Source organism: Terrapene carolina, unplaced genomic scaffold, assembly GCF_002925995.2.
Source record: "Terrapene carolina triunguis isolate 2854851 unplaced genomic scaffold, T_m_triunguis-2.0 Scaffold58, whole genome shotgun sequence".
NCBI lineage: Eukaryota > Metazoa > Chordata > Testudines > Emydidae > Terrapene > Terrapene triunguis.
The window spans coordinates 70725619-70746454 of record NW_020664409.1 but is presented as its reverse complement, the minus strand read 5'-3'; the positions used below and the strand labels follow the sequence as shown (position 1 = coordinate 70746454).

Here is a 20836-nt window from a genome sequence, read left to right as displayed (position 1 = left end):
CAGGCTATCTTATTCCTTCACTGACTTCTTAGTCATGGTCTATTCAAACATATTCTTATTCATAATCTCTTATGCTATTTCTTCCTCTCTCATATTATTTTAAACCTCTTAACAGCTTTCAATAATATTATGCCCTATATAACTCTCATGCTTGTTTTATATTCATGCTGGGCCAGGCTCTGTGAGCCTTTCAAGCTATACTTTGAATCCAAAAGGGTTTCTATGTGAACTTACAGATGTATATTAAACTACACTGATATTACATTACAGGGGTCAGAATCTGGCCCTGGCTCCAACCCCATGGTGCCCAGTATTGCAGGAAGAATATGTACAATTGGAAATATTCTCTGTTGATATGGACAGTTTTATTAATATTGGTCCAAATCCCACAGCCCTAAGTCAGGCAAAGCTCATATTGGAGTTCTGCTTGACTGAGGACTGCAGGATTTCACATGCTGAGAAGATTTGGGAACAAAACCGCATGGACCTAGTTAATGCAGATGCCTGTAAAAAGTGTTATTAAATTTCAGAAAACAAAATTTAATGCAAATATTTTTTTTTTAAATCAAACCAGCTTCATGGTGATTCCTTGCTGCACATTAAAATAATGAATACTTGCATTTATGAATATGAATCAAGCAATATTGCTCACTCTGATGTTACCAATTTCCGTTAGAAAAAAATGCAGGAACAGTAAACAAGAAATTACACTGAACTCCAATTTTTTAGCTTAATGCAACCTAGCTTTAGCTAAGTTTATGTTTTGAATAGGGAAGGGACTGAAAGCTTGTTCACAATTTGGTTTTTAGAATTTCAGACATGCTGATCCAATGTATTTGTGTTCTCACTGAAGACAGACATTTCCCCCCCCCTCTACTTGGTTACCCTGGAAACTGAGGATGAACGATTTATCTAGGGGCCTGATCCTGCAGTTGTCATATAAAATACCCATTGCCTTAGAGGGGTGCCTCAATTTTGGTCCAGCACTGGTTGTTTATCTGGCTTTAAGTTGGGTGGATCAAATGCATGAAGGGGCAAACCAATTTTTTTCTCCCAATAAATAGCAGAAGTCATGACTGAATGAGTTGCCTGACGGAAAGAGTGCTTGCCTAGGAAACAGACCTGAAGAAGAGCTCTGTGTAGCTCGAAAGCTTTGTCTCCTTCACCAACAGAAGTTGGTCCAGTAAAAGATATTACCTCACCCACCTTGTCTGTTTAGGAACCAGTCTGTCATTTAAGGGCCTGACTATGAAGTGCTTGAGCTTCCTCAACTGAGTGGGAAGTCCAGGGGAGTTGAGGGCACTTGACATCTCTCAGGAACAGGCCCTTAGTCCCCCATAATACCGAAGTATTGCAGGGCCTCGCAGTGTGAAAAGATTATCACTATCATAAAAATACATAGAAACTTCAAAGCATTCTCTCTAAAATACTGAATATTCTGGTTCTCTGTCTGCTCAGCTTTTATTTTGTCTGACAGCATGAGCACCCTGTTCTGTTTTCACTGTTTTTAATAAAAAATGGCTGATTGAAAGATTTGTATACCACTGTATTATTATCATTATTTAATACTAGTATTAGAAGGTGACCCATTCCTGTTTGGTGGCCCTTCTGTTGGTGGCGTCTGACTCGGATGATGAAAATGAACATGCATCGGTCCGCACTACTTTGGATGGTTATCGAGCAGAACCAGTCATCAGCATGGACGCATGTCCTCTGGAATGGTGGCCAAAGCATGAAGGGGTACAACAGTGCCATGTAAACGCCTGTTCTCACTTTCAGGTGACATTATAAATAAGAAGCGGGCAGCATTATCTCCCATAAATGTAAACAAACTTGTTTGTCTTAGTGATTGGCTGAACAAGAAGTAGGACTGAGTGGACTTGTGGGCTCTAAAGTTTTACATTGTTTTGTTTTTGAGTGCAGTTATGTGTTTAAAAAACAAACAAACTATGTTTGTAAGCTGCACTTTCACAATAAAGAGAGAGCACTACTGTACTTGTATGAGGTGAACTGAAAAATACTATTCTTTTTTACAGTGCAAATATTCGTAATAAAAATAATATAAAGTGAGCACTGTACACTTTGTATTCTGTGTTGTGATTGAAATCAATATATTTGAAAATGTAGAAAACATCCAAAAATATTTAAATAAATGGTATTCTATTGTTTAACAGTGTGATTAATCACGACAACTTTTTTAAGCCTTGTGATTAATCGTGATTTAATTTTTTAAATCATTTAACAGCCCTACTGTCAATATATGGTGCTGTGTGGAGTGTGCTGTCCAGTGTATCTCCTGGGGAAAGCAAAACCACTAAGCATGAATCTGAAGTCAAGATAATGTCTAGGCAAGTTTTAATGTTTTTAATTGAGTTGCTGAGGCAGCCAAATGTAACACTTATTAATATCCCAGATTTTCCCATTTGTTTTGTTTCCAGTCAGTAATGCTTTTCTTCACAACATTCTTACTACTCTACTGAGACTCCTCCTATGTAATTAACTTCCAAAGTAATTCTTAAGTGCAGCATTCTATTTACATCCAGTAATTATCAGATGACATGTTCTGCCTTTAGCACTATCCTGTACATGTGGCTAATCAAGCAGTTTATATTTAGGCTTATGTCCAGAAAGAATAAATGCAGATATTCCTTATTAATGCCCCTATCTGGCAAGGGGCTGAATACTCTCAACGCCCATTGACTTCATTGGGAATTGGAGGTGCACAGCACCTCCCTGGATCATGCTCTAAAAAAGTAAATGTAATAGGGTATGCAAACACCACTCTGGACAACAAGGGGTTAAAACATTGCTCTGGGCTTAGTCAGCCCAGCCCCACCACACCTGTAAGACAGGTACAGGCTGGAGGAAGGGTTAAAAGGGTGCAGACCAGTTCACTTGTTGGCGGACCAGGGAAGAGAACAGACCTTCAACCACCGAGGAAAGGCAGGAACTTCCCCAACCACCACTGCCTGATAGTCCCTCCTTGAGGTAAGGGAGAGCCAGATCCTGAGACACCCTGAGAGAGAGGCGTTCCTTGCTCTCTTACTAACTCCGTTTTTTTGTGTTAACACCCCTCGCTTTCTGTTTATGGACTACCCTGGGAGCGGGAGAGACTTTGAAGTGACCTGGCCGGAGGGCCAAGTCACAGGAAGGAGCAGGCCACTGCAGAGAGCAACTAGCAGCAGCAGATCTTAGCGGAGAGATGCCACACCACACCCAGTCATGAGGAGGTGCTGGCGGTGAGTCAACCCCTGCACAGTAAGATATAAACTTTCTGGCTGTTGTACATGTCAGTTGGTCAATTAAAATATATACATTCTGTACTCTTGGAAAAGCCTTGATGCAAGAGATGGCATCTTCTGTAATTATGGTACTGATGAGAATCCCCATATTTCTCTTGTCTATATGATGCTGTTAGGGCTTGATGCAGGAATTACTGGGAAAGATTCCATGGCATGTGTTTTTTTTTTATAGATTCTAGGACTGGAAGGGACCTCGAGAGGTCATCAAGTCCAGTCCCCTACCCTCATGGCAGGACCAAATACTGTCTAGACCATCCCCGATAGACATTTATCTAACCTACTCTTAAATATCTCCAGAGATGGAGATTCCACAACCTCCCTAGGCAATTTATTCCAGTGTTTAACCACCCTGACAGTTAGGAACTTTTTCCTAATGTCCAACCTAAACCTCCCTTGCTGCAGTTTAAGCCCACTGCTTCTTGTTCTATCCTTAGAGGCTAAGGTGAACAAGTTTTCTCCCTCCTCCTTATGACACCCTTTTATAAATTATAAATTATCATTATAGCCTCTTCTGGCTTTAAAATCTATAAATCTGCAACTGGCCATACTGTAAATATTGCTCCTGAACACATCCTAAAAACTATTGAAAGCTGCGTTTAGTGCTTCTCTCATTCTATGCTCAGGTAATTGGCTTAATACAACATTACCATTTTTACTGGAATGCAGCACCTTTATGATATCCAGGATCTTTTGAATGGAATATGAACACCCTACATTATTAGGAGTTGAAGGTCATGTTGTCTGTCATTCAAAAAGGTAATTTTGCATGGATTGAAACTACAAATTCCTTGCACCTAGACTTTAATGCCTTGGTATTTTGACCATTTCAAGAAGCCTGTTTCTCCTCTAGTATAAAACAACAAAAGTGTGGAAATAATTAAACAAGAGTTATCAAATACTTTGTGAATAATGAAATTAAAACCCAGTACATCAAATCACAATAGAAAAAAAGACTCAAAATATTGTGTAGAAGACGAATATAACTTCCACTTACTTTCTTTGTTTTGTCCATTGCCTTCAGTATAGAAACATTTAGGTCTTCTAAGGCAGACAGCACATTTTCATACTCTCCCAAATGCCGAGAAAAATATTCTGGAAGAATAAATCATGACTCCAGTGACCTTTCATCTAGGATTTTAGGTATTAGACCCAGCTAGTAAAATAAATGTAACAAACAGCTCACCATGTTCTGAGTATAATGGCAATATATACTTCCCTACATAACTTTCAGTATGGGATGAAACTGAAGAGCTTTCCCATAAAATTCTATTTTATCAAGGAAAGTAATTAACATAATTACATTTGTTTTTCTTTTAGCAGCACTATATGTTCATTTGAGGGAACTGGGATTGTACAGTGAATAGGGCATAGGATTATGAATTGAGAGACCCTGAGGTCAATTGCGGCTTGACAGCTCAATTAATATCTCTGTACCATAGTGTTAGATGAAAAATAGCTCTGGTGCGTCTATGCATGCTGCAATCACATCTCCGATTGCAGTGCAAACATACCCTGTGAAGTTTTTTAGTTAGATGAGAAGGAAACAAAAAGTCAGTGGAGTCACTAATACATAAGATTGAGGAGAAATTAGCGACAGAAGGTGATATTGCTTAGAGCCTGAATTCAATTATTTGCCTCATTATTCACAAAAATAAGTGGAATGTAGTGTGACTTAATATCCTGGAGATGAAGATGCATTTTATTTGGAGGAGAGGGAAATAAAATATGGAAAAGCTGTAAAAAAATCATTGAAGTGAGCATGTGGCTATTTCGGATTTTCAGGGCAAAGGGCTCAGATGAATTCAGTTCCAGAATTATGAAGACCAAAGCAGGGAAGATGAAAAACAAACTGCTGGGAATTTATAAGAGATTTTTGAGGATGTTGGAAAGATCAGATGTCATGAGAGTAGCTAATGTAGTCCATGTTTAATCAAAGTTGATAGGAAGAACAGGATACCTTTAAACCTTATATGCCAAATTCTGCATATATCAGTGGTTCTCAAAGTCGGTCTGCCGCTTGTTCAGGGAAAGTCCCTGGCGGGCTGGGCCAGTTTGTTTACCTGCGGCGTCCGCAGGTTTGGCCGATTGCAGCTCCCACTGGCCATGGTTCGCCGCTCCATCCCTCGGCCCACACTGCTTCCCGCAGCCCCCATTGGCCTGGACCGGTGAATCGTGGCCAGTGGGAGCCGCAATCGGCCGAACCTGCAGACGCCGCAGGTAAACAAACCGGCCCGGCCCGCCAGGGACTTTCCCTGAACAAGCGGCGGACCGGCTTTGAGAACCACTGATATATGCAGAACCACTTTGAGAACCACTGGCATATAGCATTTAGCACTTACAGTCAGACAATGGAACAGGAGTCTGGTTCCATGGGCCTGACTGCAGAATTGGGGCCTAAGTGAGTGCACAGTTTGCAGATGTAATAAGCCGATCATTAGCAGTAAACTATAAATCAAAGCAGTAAAGAAAGGACACAAAACCATTATCCTCCCTTTTGAGGTCAGCTGTAGATAATTTTGGCCAGATCCTAAGTGGCTGTAAATCACCATAACTCCTTTGACTTGAGCTGAGGATCTGGCCTTGTGTTATTTCAGCCATGCACTCATTGCATTTCACCTTAAAGAGATCACTCATTCTCCCCACATTTGGTCACAGTGTTGTATTAGACCTACATGCAAACATGCTGGCATTCAGATGATTGTGGGTATTTCACAGTGACCTCCTAAAAGGCTTCCATGCTATCAGCCCTAGAAAAATATAAATGCACACATACCACTCTTCCCACTATTCTTTGATGCCTCCCCCCCCCCCCCAAATTTCCCCTTTTTTTTTTTTTTTTTTTTTTTTACAAGAATAACTGATTTTTGACAATTTGGGTGGATTTGAAGGACTACTCTGAACTGTGTGCTTCTTGTGCTGCAAGCAGCATTATTAACTCAGATGCTGTGAAACTAGCTCAGGAACAAAAATAAGTGCTTTTCAGGGAAGCACATGTGGTGGACAGCTTTTGTGGGGCAAATTCTTAAGCCAGTGGGAGTTTGACTTGATTAAGATTTGGCAGAATTTGTCAAGTTGGAGGAGAGTAACAAAGCCATTGGAAATGCTGATGTTGCCTAAGCATTTATACTTGAGGAAGTAATGGAATAATTGGAATAAAAGTTGTCCAGCAATAAGGGAATAAAGTAGAGTAGAGAAAAGCACTTTTGAATGATAAAATAATGAGACAGAAATATTCATGAAGTATTTTTGCAGAATTCTCTAGCAGATTCCAATTTAGTCTTCAAGGTTCATTGAGCCATCTCCATTTTTCCCAGGAGTTCAGACCATGTAGTTTATATACTTGTTCCATGTTATCAAAGAGAAAATTGAGCTCAATCCACATGATGTGTTCACATGCAATACAAGCCTGTTGCAGTCTTGTTGTATGGCTGTCTTTGAAAAGGGAACTTACCACAGAGTTCTTCTGTGTCAAGGTTGCTGAAAAGATAAGAATACATAAATATAATTAATCACTGTTCTTTTGCTTTATTAGTAAGGAGTAAGATTCAAAGAGTGACTGGACACTTATATGGATAACATGAATATCCAGAGTTACAACAATTAATATATATAAAGTAGTTTCAGAAGGATAAAAACCTTATGTTTCAGAAGTTATGCCAATCTCTAATTATTAGGGACTAGAGTGAGACCTTTGAGGGCCAGATCAATCCACATGTGTCTACTGCTGAGGACTTACATCTTCCTCTGAGACATCTGGTATTGGCAGCTGTTGGAGATAGAATACTGAACTAGATGGACCACGTCTGACCCAATAAGGCAATTCCTATGTTCCTTGTTAGTACATAAGAACAGCCATATTGGGTCAGACCAAAGGTCCATCCAGCCCAGTATCCTGTCTACTGACAGTGTCCAATGCCAGGTGCCCCAGAGGGAGTGAACCTAACAGGTAATGATCAAGTGATCTCTCTCCTGCCATCCATCTCCACCCTGTTATAGTCTTAGCCTTCACAATCTCCTCAAGCAAGGAGTTCCACAGGTTGACTGTGCGCTGTGTGAAAAAGAACTTCCTTTTATTTGTTTTAAACCTGCTGCCGATTAATTTCACTTGGTGGCCCCTAGTTCTTATATTATGGGAACAAGTAAATAACTTTTCCTAATTCACTTTCTCCACACCACTCATGATTTTATACACCTATATCATATCCCCCCTTAGTCTCCTCTTTTCCAAGCTGAAAAGTCCTAGCCTCTTTAATCTCTCCTCATATGGGACCTGTTCCAAACCCCTAATCATTTTAGTTGCCCTTTTCTGAACTTTTTCTAATGCCAGTATATCTTTTTTGAGATGAGGAGACCACATCTGTCTGCAGCATTCAAGATGTGGGCGTACCATGGACTTATATAAGAGCAATAAGATATTCTCAGTCTTATTCTCTATCCCTTTTTTAATGATTCCTAAAAAGTACACTTTGTAGTATCGGTACCTCAATATAATTGTGACTGGTACTTTAATATCTAAAATACATTGTGGTGCTTACAATAGTATTTGGAGTCATGGATCTTCCATGGATCACAAAACTCTTTACAAACAAGGCCTGGTCTACACTACGGGATTAATTCGGATTTAGCAGCGTTAATTCGAATTAACCCTTCACCCGTCCACACAACAGAGCCATTTAGTTCGAATTAAAGGGCGCTTTAAATCGATTTCTGTACTCCACCTCGACGAGCGGAGTAGCGCCAAAATCGATTTTGTTAATTCGAATTAGGGTTAGTGTGGCCGCCACCACCGAATTAATGTGGTTAAAATTAATGGGGTAGTGTGGCCGCACACCACCGAATTAATGTGGTTAAAAACCGAATTAATGTGCTTAGTGTGGCCGCGCACAATCGAATTTATACAACCTGTTTCCCAAATTCGAATTATCTAAATTCGGATTAATCCCGTAGTGTAGACATACCCCAAGTAAGCCACATCACATTTTTGTGAAGTAGGTAAGTATTATGAAAGTGTAGTACCCTTTTCAGGGACAGGCTGATGCCGATAGCCTGCAGATAATTAAGGAGGCCCTGCCCCACCCTGAGGGCTGAGCCATATAAACAGGGCCAGGAAGCAGAGTTGACTCAGCCGAGCAAAGTAGAGTGGGGAATAGAAGCCAGGTAGGCTGCAATGGGTGAGGGTTGCTTTCTGAGTACACCTATGCAACAAAAAAAGACTCATGGCAGGGAGTCTCAGAACCCAGGTCAGCTGACTCAGACTCACCCTGCGGGGGAAAAATAGCAGTGTAGGCGAGGCTTGGGCTCGGGGTTTTGTTGGGTTTCAGAGACTGGGCTTCAGCCTGGGCCCAAATGTCTACACTGCTATATTTAGCTCCACTGTGCAAGCCCAAGTCAGTTGACCCAGCTCTGAGACTTGCTGCTGTGGGTTGTGATTTTTGGTGTGTAGATAAGCCTCCAAGCACCAGGAGAGAAGCCTAACCTGACTTGGAGACTGGTGAGTGGACTGTAAGTTTGGGAGCCCTGAACCAGGGTCCTGATGAACAGTTTGTTACAATGATTCCTGTCTTGAAACCTGATTAAAAAGGGGATATGATATTTTTGTGAATACGGCTTCTTGCCTTGGGTGGCTAAAGAAAATCTTTTGCTGCTGCACTGGGTGAAATTAAAGAGGGGCACACCGGTAGCGCCATACTGGGTGGTAAGGGGATGTGTAGGGACTGCCCACACCTTTACATACCCATTTCACAGACTAGTAAACTAAGGCACTTGGCGATCACACAGTGAGTCAAGGCTGAGCTGCCAGTTTAACCCAGGAGTCCTAACACCCAGTCCCTGGCTCTGTTCATGATAGAACTTCCTTCCATTAATTACAAAGACTGAGATTGTCTCCTATATGGGGAAAACAGTCAACAGTGGCTCAGGAAGTTTACTCTCGGTATTGTTTCATCAGGGGGCGGGGTTCTGCTTTGCAGGAGAAGCAGGGGTTCAGCCCCCAAGATTCCTCTGGGTCCCTGCACCAGCTCTGACCCCTAGCTGCACTGCCTGGCCATTCCCTGCTGCCCCTTGAGGAAGGAGATGTTTCACATCAGGGATTCAATCAGCATTAGCTTCTACAGAGAATCCCACCCTGGAGCAGTGGGTAGTGATGATGAGGGAAGGATGTATGTTCCTCTATGTTCCTGGTCCTTCACTTTCTGCCTCCAACCCCCAGCATTCCCTCTCCTTCTCCAAGGAGGGGCTATCACAGGGATTGGGGGAATAGAAGGGATCATGCTTGAAGGTTGCACTCTTTCTTCATTGGTTCCCTGGTCAGGGATCTGCGCAATATTCAGACGCTCTGGCCAGCTCTTAAAGTTGTAACTAATACACAGCACTTGTTTAGGCTTGGCTTTAAAGTTAGGTGCTTTACAAGAGGAAATGAAGAATTAATCTCTCATCTGCTACAAGCTTCTCAGCTACTGATAACTTCTCAGTGGAAAAAGAAAATGCTCAACAGTAAAGAAATGGTTCAAACATATGGGAGGTTGTGGTTATGGAAAATTAACACATCAGTTCCATACCTAACCAAAAAGACATTTGGTTACTTTAAATTCCATACTCAAAGTACATCCATCTTCAGAAACCCCCCCAGCACACCTGTGCAATTTTTTTATTTTTATTTTTTGAATATCAACATTTGATAGACATGCCTGGTCTGTTAAATGTGCATATGGACACTTTGCTCAGTTTAATAAAATTACTAGAAAGGATATATTATAGTTGTAATGATGCTCACTCTGTAATATAACACCCTGTTAAATAGAAATCTCTGACTATATTTCTGTATAATGTTTTTGTAAACAAAAACTAACTGGTGTGTGTATGGTTTTTTTTTATATTTACATGGCAAGGATTTATAAACATGTTAAAATTTCCTAAATAAATAGTTTAAAAATTAGTTGATTTAAGAAAACATCCATCTGAAGGCGTTTCTTTCCATTTCGGGATTAGAAATTGGTTTGAGTTACTTTACTGAACCATTAGATATATTTATTGTCATCTAGCTGTGTTTCTCCTGCTCCTGAAATCTTTTTTTTTTTTTAATCTCTCTGCCTGGAAGCGACAGACAGTCCAAACTGGACTATCTCCCTTTATCATTTGCTTCTGATATATTAGCATATTTGCTCCGTTGAAGAATCTTTACACTGAATTAAATGGAGCTTTCACAGGATCATGTTTTTGCTATGTATTTCTGCTGTAATGCAGTAGGGACTGTGAAGTGCAGTGTTGTTTTAACAGTCAATGGAGGTTATTATTAAAACATACTCCCCATTACACACATCATGCAGGATTGCTGACCTTAACTGACACTTGCTCACAGTTTGTAGTTTTTCCCCTAAATTAGTATATTTTTCAATGTTTTTTATCGAAGGAAACTTCTGTCTCATTGCCACAATTACAAGCTGTTGGGTATGCAACTGAAACCTTTACAAAATGAGTGAAAATTACAGGGAGAGGGATAAAGCTATTAGAAGTGATTTTCTAGGTCTTGGGGGTGTCAATCCAGTGAAATACCAGGAATTAAATTAGCTTGCAAAAACTAAAGAATCCAAAGTAATTTAAGATCTAACAGTTCAGCATCCAGACACTTCTTTCTTATGGCAAAAAATAAAACCTGAAGCATACTGTACTGTAGAGCAGAAGGAACGTTTTCCTTTTTTGATACCTTCTATCTTTCTGTCATTCTTTCTTCCTTCTCTTCCCCTCTCTCTCTCTCTCTCTGCAGCCTAGTACCACTGTCAGCCTACTATCTTTACTAATGCACCAAATAGAAATAATAAATAGTAGAACATTATTGAATCAACTTAGTGGTACACAATCTTCTTATCTATTGTATTAATGTCAGTCATTTTTTACTTATGTTGGTTACCCTTCCAGTACATTGAATGAAATTTAATTGGTCTACAGTCCTCTGTTGTTAATGCATCTCTACTTGGTAATTTCTTAAAATAAAGATTAAAAAATGCAATAACAAAAAACCCCTCCAAGAATAAAAATGAAGATCAGAAGGATGTTCAGAAATGCAGTTTTCAGTGAAAATGTATGCTTTACAGATATGGGAATTCACAAAAGTTAAAGGAAGAGTACAGAGGCAGATAAATCCATTTTGTTTCCTGAAGCTAATCATGGAGTGAGACTCATTTTCATCCCATCAAATGGAGGGATTCTTTTAAGTAGGGCTGAAATGCTATATTATTTTCAATACCTGGAAGTCCAGATTTTCTGTCCTGCAGGAATTTTAATAATTGAAAGAACATTATTTAAATAACTTAAAATTCCCTTATTTACATGCATCCTTACTTTGCACTTCACACCCAGGTTTTTCTCTGTTAGGTGACACTCTTGATTGCGATATTGAATATAATAGATTTTAAAGCCAGAAGGGACATTATGATGATCTGTTCTGACCTCAATCGTAGCGTTGCCACCTATTCAGGTTTTCCCAGGATCATCCTTTTTGTAGTAGTTGTTCCAGGAAATCTGTAAGGGTGCTCAATATATGCTAACAGCTGTCTAATTTTATGGGCTCCAGATCATCCCAAATATCCTGTGTTTTTGTACATCAGAAGTGGCAATCCTACTCCTACATATCACAGGGCAAAGACCCTCACACAGTTATTTCTGCATCAAGCCCATAACTTCTGTTTGAGCCACACTATAAGTTATGGGAGGAGATGTACCCGTTCCAGAAACCCACCTTTCATGCTGACTGCCTGGTTCTTGCTGACTTTCTTCAGCAGAGGCCTGCCCTCTTGCAGGAACTTTTTCTGAGCCTGCCTTTTGAATGTGGCAGAGGTATGAGATAGCTCAGTGGTTTGAGCATTGGCCTACTAAACCCAGGGTTGTAAGTTCAATCCTTGAGAGGGCCACTTAGGAATCTGGGGCAAAATCAGTACTTGGTCCTGCTAGCGAAGGCAGGGGGCTGGACTTGCTGACCTTTCAAAGTCCCTTCCAGTTCTAGGAGATGGGATATCTCCATTAATTTATGTCATTGCTAAAGCTGGCTGCAGCAGCGCCCTCTCTTCCATGTGGTAAGTTCTTAACTCTCATTATGTTTCCCTTTTCCTACTCTTGAGGAGATGGTACATTCTTCTCACTCCCATACTACAGCCAGAAAAGTCCCTTATCTCTTCATCAGTGCGGTCCTTTCAGGTTAACCTGCAAAATCACCCTTCCCCATCCCTGATGAACACTATCTGTATTCTGAGTGGATCCAACTTTAGGAGCAGATGGTTAGCTGCTTTGCCAACTTTTCCTCACTCCCACACCTCCTGTCCATGCCAGTCATCAGTGGCTTTTACATACTAGCTCTGTGTTGTATGAGGGCAAACCTCCATATTATATAAGGGCAAACAGAAGGCAATTTCCAGGGTCGCACAATACAGGGAGAAGAACATTAAATGGGGCCTAACTCACCAGGGGACATCAGCAGAGGCACACACACCCTCAGCATGGCCTCTTTAGGTATTAGTGGGGTGTGTCTACACCACCTTTCTCTTGAAATTACAACCACCTTCTGACTGCTCTTGTTCACACCAACCCACTGCCACCAATTTTGTCCAGCTGAAGAATAGGTGCAGTGTATATGCACCTCACTCCTTAAACCTCACTTCTTTCATACTGATTGATGTTTCCTTCTATCTGAGGTACTTATCTGAGTGCCTCACAGTCGCTGAGTATATTTATCCTCACAAAAATCCTGTGAGTTTGGGAAGTGCTATGATCCCCATTTTACAGATGGGGAAATGAGAGACAACCAGACAGTGATTTGCCCAAGGTCATGCAGGAAGGCTCTGGCAGACAAAGAATCAAACCTAGGGATCACACTAGTGCCCAAATCACTGTACCATCCTTCCTTGTCTATTGTACCTACTACCCATTGAAGTCCCATTGTCCGTTGTGTCCAGACTGAGTTAAACAGTAGGCTCTTCAGGGCAGAGTCCCTGTAATTTTGTATGTCTGTGATTGTTAGATACTATCAACATTAATAATTTGTATCTTCAATCAGCACAGGCGTGAGTAAACCTAGAACATTTTGTTCTTCCCAAAAAGGCATAGCTAGCTGCAGAATCCCATGTGAGTAATTGGGGACTTAGAGGAGATTGGGGGGGGTAGAGGTGGAAAATGCTCAGCACAGGGTTGTGTCTGCAACATAACTCAGATTTGCAGTGCACAACTTTTCAATGTTCCCATTGGTATACATGCCAAGGAACGCCATAGTGTAGACTCCAGTCTGGTAATGCTGAACATATGTTATTTACAATATTTTCCAGATGACTGGCATTCTGATTCCAACACTACAATCATTCTGATTCATGATGAGCATACTAGGCACAGTGTATAGTGGAGAGCATACATGTCACATCAGCACAATTATTTTCAGAATCTCTGCTGCCTGTTACAAACAGTATTTTTCACCTGCCTGACTTTCTCTCTTAAAACCCTCTGTGCCTAATATCATGAAGTTATTTTTAAGGACTATTTTAGGTATTCTTTTGAATACTCTTCCCCACCCACATTACATAGTTGAACATACCTAATATCCAATAAAAGACCAGTCTACCCTTGAGCTAGATTCAGTGAGGGTAAGTGCTGGCAGAGGTCCCTGATGGTAGACTCTCCAGGAATCCAAGATGTGGCAGTGCAAAGTAACTGCAACCTGTTCTTGGCTCCTCCTTTATGAGGGCTTCCCACAAAGAGGGCCTGGCTAATGCACTGATTCAGTGCTACTCTAGAATATCCACCACCTAAGCTCACACAGAATCTTGTTGGGATTAAAGCTACCTCCACCCCAGCAGATAACCAGCACCGGGCAGTTGCATTCAGGATCTCCATGGGCTGCAGTGAGTTTTGCTGGCACAGGGAAATATAATTTACATTTGCTCATTATAGGAAGCAGTTATGCACAAGGTAGACATAATGATGTAAAGAAGATTACATAAACAGACTTTATTGAAAACTCTGAATAGTATTTCAAAGATTTTCATGAGCCAGCGTCATTTAGACATTTTGCTACCAATGACTATAGTCTCATAATAAGGGTTTAGAAATTCATTGCTTAGTTATTAAAATCTCTTTGTGTTCTGCGGTCATTCTGCTGTAGGGGATTATTGTTTAATTCTGGTAGTTGGACTCATCTGTTTCTTCCTAGTGTTCATGATCCTATGCTCACTGTGGTAGTGGCGGGAACTCTGGGGCTGGTATCCCTTATTGTTATGCAGACGTAGCCTTCGAATAATTAGTTATCACTCTGTGTGATGTGGTTACAACAGAGAATGAAATTGTCCTGAATAATGAATTGAGACAATATAATATACAATACTCAGACAACCAAATAAACCTATAAATATACACTATAAACTGCTCCCTTGCACCAGAGGGTGATTCACAAGAATGCAATGACTATGCAGCTGACTATGCTAAATTAGTACTTCATCAGTCTAGTCATCAAAGCTCCAAATATATCTATGATGCTAATAAGAGCCTTAAGAGAACTATAAAAAATGGCTGCACATATGAAAAAAAGTAAAGTCCTCAACAATGACTACAGAGCCAACACAAAGAGGGAAACAAGGACTATCTATATCTTTTCTGAAAGTAGAGCTGAGCAGAATTTGGAATTTTTATCCCAGGGGAAATTCCAGTAGTTGTCCCCCCAAATGGGGACAAAAAATTCAAATTTCACAATTTTTGCAGTTCAGAAATTCTAGACATTTTTTATCTGGAAGTGTCAAAATGTTTTGTTTCAACATTTTTGATTGAAATAAAACATTTCAGTGTTCCTGAACTTAAAATGTTTTGTTTTGGTTTATTGAACTGACCTGAAATGCTTCAGTCTGAGTTAGTTTAACATTAAATTGCACTGTTCAGTAGTGGCACAGAGCCTCATGGGAGTTGTAGGTTGGGAGCCTGATGTTCCATTCTCCTCTATGGGCCATGCTCCCTGGTAGGACTACATCTTCACTGATGCTCCTAGAGTCATATGACTCTCCTGATGCACCATACAGCTTGGTTGGAGGGAAAGCCATGTTGTATTATGGGAGATATAGTCTTCCTGGGAGCATGGCCCAGTGGAAAGAATGGGGCCCTGAACTACAACTCCCACAATGCAATGTGCTGATAGAAAAATGTAGTTTAATGATTTGTTGAACTGATTCAAAACATTTGGGCCAGGACAACAAAATGAAATATTCCAATTTGGGTAAAACTGCCTCAAAGCAAAATACTGTGTTTAGATTTTTCCCAGAGGAAAATTGAAAACTTTTCTTCAAAATTGAAATTTTCCTCTTCAAAATTTCAGATTTGCAGAAATTGCGTTTTCCTTTGGAAAATCATTCCAACAGAAAATTCCCAACCAGCTTTATTTGCACCCCGTTCAGAGAAGCTGTATCAGCATCAGAGCTGCGCAAAACATTATGAGCTTTGACATCTTGTATGTCCACATTATTGTGTATAGCAATTTTTTAGTAGCCTTGGCGGTTCATGAAATATTGGACCTTAAAATCAGATCATCCTGATTACCATCTTGCCTTTTCCTCCACACTTAGTTTTAGAGCTAAAATCAATGCTATATATAATCTGAATGTTTGTAATCCCTATTGACAAACAGTATAAAATATTAATCTCTGGTTCTGGTAGTTGATGAGAATATTGCTGCAAAATTCATGCTTGAAGTGAAGTTTAAGCAAAATGACCCAATTTTAAAAGGTGGCATCACCTCATTTATTATACTTTTTTCCAGTCTATTTGTTGCTGAATGTTAAATACGTACATATAACTTTTCAACAGGTCCATAAAATTTTAAGGAAAAGTTAGTATTTGTCCATCAACTGCAATTCAGCAAATTGGAGAGACTGTTTGTGTTCCATTCTGCTGCTTTCGTAAAGCCTGTCTTATTTCCATATTGTATTTGGGAGGAAAAAAGATGACGGAGTTCAATATTTTCTCCCTTTAACTTTATTGGGCACTTGTAAATCCTCTTGCATATGGAATCAGAATGTCAGCAGCAGCATGGGACTCAGATGGACTCTCTGATTTTGATGGAAAACCAGGTAAGGGATAAATATTGACCATTCTTAAAGTTTTGCTGAACTATTGAAGTTTTATAGTTTACATTCAGTAACCCTCACAACTGGCACTAACTTGCACATTTTTTGTAGGCTTGGCAGAGTCACTATCATCTTGTGTTATTTGTATGCCATTGTATTGAATAAGTGTAGTACACTAAACTCCAGGGTAATGCAGATTGATTGGACCACAGGATCAGAGGGCTGGATCATGACACATTGCTACTTGCCCAGTGTTAGAGGCCTGATGTATCCTCTCGGTTCTAGTATGGAGCAAGTTTGGGGCACATTAGAAAGACAGTGAGGAAAAGTTTGCCAAGTCTCTCTTGTGATCACACAGAGGAATTGGATCATCAGGAATGTTAATTTGGTACCTTTCATGACAATTAAAAGAGGGACAGATTCTCTGCTGTGTCCAAGATCCGCTCAGTGCAACAGAGTGGGAGTGGCAGGAAGGTGGTTATGGCTCCTTGATTCTCTGCCCAACTCTGCTCTATCCCTCACATAGTTTAGAGTAGCCTAGGCATAAGTTACAATAGCTCCAACTGGCAAGGTCCCCAAGTGACTGTTCACTATGTGGGGGTAGCTGGGCAGCACTGTACTTTGTCCATGTGCCTGCCATCACATATCCCCAGCACTACTTCTATGCCATGTCTGCAGGGGAATAGCTCTGACGCTGGCTATGCCAGCTCTTCACCCCCGGGGATTTGCATGCAGTTTCTGTTCCTTTTGCACAGCAGAGTGGAGCTGAAAATGTGGCCCAGTATCTTTAAAATAAATCTTCAAGAATTATTACCCACTGGCCCATTTCAGTCAGCGGTGGGTGATGCAGTTATCACACTGTGTCCTCCTGTCAATCATGAACAAAGAAACCTGGTTACAGTCTGATGGCAGTTCTTATTTTGTAATCCTGACAGATATTCTTGTCATCTTCTGACAACTTTTCCCAAGGATGCCATTATTAGAACAATTACTGTGCAAGTGTAGAAGGCACTAGCGGGAGTATTTGCATTTGTAATGAGCGCCAGAAATTATTCACTGTAACCAAAAACTATTTCAGAGACTCCCACTGGATGGAAGCATGGGCTCCTTGTCATTTACAATAAAATTAAGGCTGGGTTTGAGGGCTCAGAATTAGTCACAGCCTGAAAATATGTACATAGAGTTTGTCCAAGAAAATGTATCTCAACCTGGCCTAATGAATCAGTGGTGCATAGAGCTACTATTATGGCAAAAAGACATGCTTTCAGAATGGTGTGTTTTGGAACTTTGAAAACTGGGGACAAGGAAGGGTTTGGATGGCCCAGAGTAAATGGGTTAACTTTTAAAATTCCAACAAACTGAAATTAATATCTGAGGAACTGCTCAAGCTGTGATTCTAACGTGCGGCCATGAAAGAGGCCTTGCATCTTGGTTTAGTGCAGGCAAAGGTGCCCATGAGGGGATCTGAAAGGCAGGGGCCGCCCAGAGGGGGGGGGGCAAGTGGGGCAATTTGCCCCAGGCCCCACAGGGGCCCCCACAAGAGTTTTTGGAGGGTCTTCGGTGGCAGGTCCTTCAGTGCCACCAAACACAGTGAAGGACCCGCTGCCGAAGACCCGGAGCTTGTTCTGCTCTGGCAATTCAGCGGTGGGGGCTCCTTCCGCTCTGGGTCTTCGGGGCACTTTGGCAGCGGGTCCCGGAGCGAGTGAAGGACCCGCCGCCGAAGTGCCCCAAAGACCCAGAGCAGAAGGACCCCCGCTGCCGAAGACCCCAGCCCCCCTGAATCCTCTGGGCAGCCCTTCAAATGTTCACTTGCTGGATGTATCCTAGGTACAGTAATTTTATTCTCATTCTTCCCCACTGAACTGCAGCTTTGAGTTACTTAGCAGCCATAAGCATAAATCAAGAATTTCATTTTCTTCTCTAGGATAATTTGCAAGTGTGAGGCATCACACAATGGATGGTTTAAGGCTGTTTGACATGTACATGATTCTTACACTTGCATAACAAAACTTTGTAAGGTTCAATGAATACTTTGATCCTTTTCTGAGCCAATGTGTTAATATCAGACATTTTATGTAACCTGCCCTTTTCAGCAATTGTGTGCGATGCTAATTAGTGACATTTTGGTTTTCTTCATGCATGTGAACTTGTGTTCTGGGTTGGAAAACTGTATTAATAGGGACTCAGCATTCATACTGCATTGTCCAAGTTGTCTTTCTCTTCACTAACCCAATCAGATTTCTGGTATGTTGCCACATGCCTCCATCATACTGTCTCCTGATGAGAGAGTCTTCAAAGGCAAAAAGGGGTCTATGGAAAGCCCTAAAAATTAATTTTCTGCATTTCTATTGGGATGAAAGATCAAACAATGTCTGATACTTGCCAGCTGCAAAGTCAGGCATAAAATATTGTATCATGTAAGAATACAAAACCTCATCACTATTTCAAAACTGAAACTTTTGTATTAGCTATGGGTATGTTCTGTCAAGTGACTATGGTAAAGAGTCACACTCTTAAAAGGAACCTTATTAGCCCTCCCCCCTGCCTGACTTCTTGATACCCACTAAGGGGAAGTGGATGGGGGAGAAGCAGCAGATGCAGTATATCTTGACTTTAGTAAGGCTTTTGAAACTATCTTGCATGATCGTCTCAAAAGAAACTATGGATATATAATCTAGATGGAGCTACTATAAGGTGAGTGTAAAACTGGTTGGAAAACTGTTCCCAGAGACTAGTTATCAGCATAGAGAGTACATTTATAAAGTTTGTGGCTGATATCAAGTTGGGAGGGGTTGCAAGTGCTTTGGAGGACAGAATTAAAATTCAGAATGCTCTGGACAAACTGGATAAATGGTCTGAAGTAAATAGGATGAAATTCAATAAGGACAAATGCAAAGTACTCCACATAGGAAGAAACAGTTGCACACATACAAAATGGTAAATGACTGTCTAGGAAGGAGTACTGTGGAGAGAGATGTGGGGGCATGGGTGGTGGTGAACCCCCCCTTTGGGGAGGTTAGCCCATCAGCCCCGCCCCCCCACAAGCTGGAGCCCCGAGGCCCACCCTGCAGCCGGAGGAGCCCCAGCCCGCCCACCCCAGCAATACCAGCCACCCCGTCACTCACCCAGTGCCTGGCTAAGCTGCCAGCCCCCCGGAGTGCCGGCCTGGCCCCCCGGAGCGCCGGCCTGGTCTCAGCACCCAACCAAGCTGCCAGCCCCCTGAGAACTGGGCCAGTCCACTGGCCCGCACCCCCCCACTCCTGCAGGCCAGCCCAAGCGCTGCTGCTGGCTGCCGGTGGGTCCAAGCTCCTGGCAGCTGGCTGAAGCTGAGCCCAAGATGACTTCAGGGTAGAGGGGCAAGGAGGGTGGGGCCTCCCAGGGGAACATGCACGGGGCCACGGCCTGGGGCAGGGAAGGCTTAACCTGCCCCGGCCTTTAATACCCACCGCCCATGTGTGGGGGTCATAGTGCAGGCCTGCACAACTCGTAAAGCGGCGAGGGCCATATTACTCCAAAGAAAATAGCTGAGGGCCGAAACCCCCCAGCCGTGCTGAAACACGCCCCCTCCCCCAGCGCCACCCAGCCCCGCCGAACCCCATCCCTGCCCAGCCCCCGTGTAAGCAAGCAGGACTCACCCCGGCGGCGCCTCCTGCTGGTCTTCTCGGGAATTAGCCTATCCAGCCGTTGGAGCGACCTCTGCAGGCCGGTGTCCCACTGCCGCTGGCTCTGTGTCCCTCCTGGACCCCGGTGCCCTTTGATCTGGGGTGCTACCCCCTGGCAATACCCCCACACTCTGGCTCTTGGTCTCCTCTCGCTGGGGAACCCCCAATCCTCTAATCCCCACCTCACCTCAGTATAAGGCTACTGCCAGTCACTAACTAGCCCCCGCGCCCTGGGGTAGACTGCAGTATATCAGCCACTCATCACAGGCAAGGTTGGGTTTGGACCTGCTGCCTCCCTCTATAGCTGGGCTGCCCCTCTGCAGCCCTGGTACCGGTCTTAGGCCCTTAGCTAGGTCCGCAGCTTGGGGGTTTTCCAGGCTGGAGTTCCCCAGCTCCTCTAGCCTTCCCCAGCCCTGCTCCACTACCAGTACCCTGCTCAACTCCCTAGCAGCCAGACCCTTCTCTCTCTACAAGCAGAGAGAGACTTCCTCTGGGCCTCTGGCTCACAGCCTTTTTATACAGGCCAGCTGGGGCCTGATTGTGGCATGGCCCAGCTGAAGAGGCTTCCCCAATCAGCTCAGCTTTTCCCTTGCCACAGCCCTCCCCCAAGGCTGTTTTAAGCCCTTCAGGGCAGGAGCGGGGTAACCACCCTGCTACACCCCCCGAAACACATCCCCCACCCCAGCGCTGCCCGCACCGCGGAAACAAACCCTCCTTGCCCAGCGCCGCCCCGCCGAAACAGCTGTGGGCCGAAAAGGAAGGGGTTTTTTTTTGGGGGGGGGGGGGG

The 20836-nt window shown here is 42.5% G+C and overlaps 1 protein-coding gene across 1 annotated transcript in view; it reads right to left on the bottom strand.

The window, feature by feature from the left end:
- NECAB1 (N-terminal EF-hand calcium binding protein 1) overlaps nt 1-20836 on the bottom strand; it is a 144409-nt gene that overhangs the window by 60159 nt on the left and 63414 nt on the right. The window contains exons 4-5 of the mRNA XM_024201565.2: nt 6754-6779; nt 4297-4394 (exon numbers count right to left, since the gene is read on the bottom strand). Of these exons, the coding sequence (XP_024057333.1) occupies nt 4297-4394; nt 6754-6779 (124 nt within the window). The remainder of the gene's footprint in view (nt 1-4296; nt 4395-6753; nt 6780-20836) is intronic.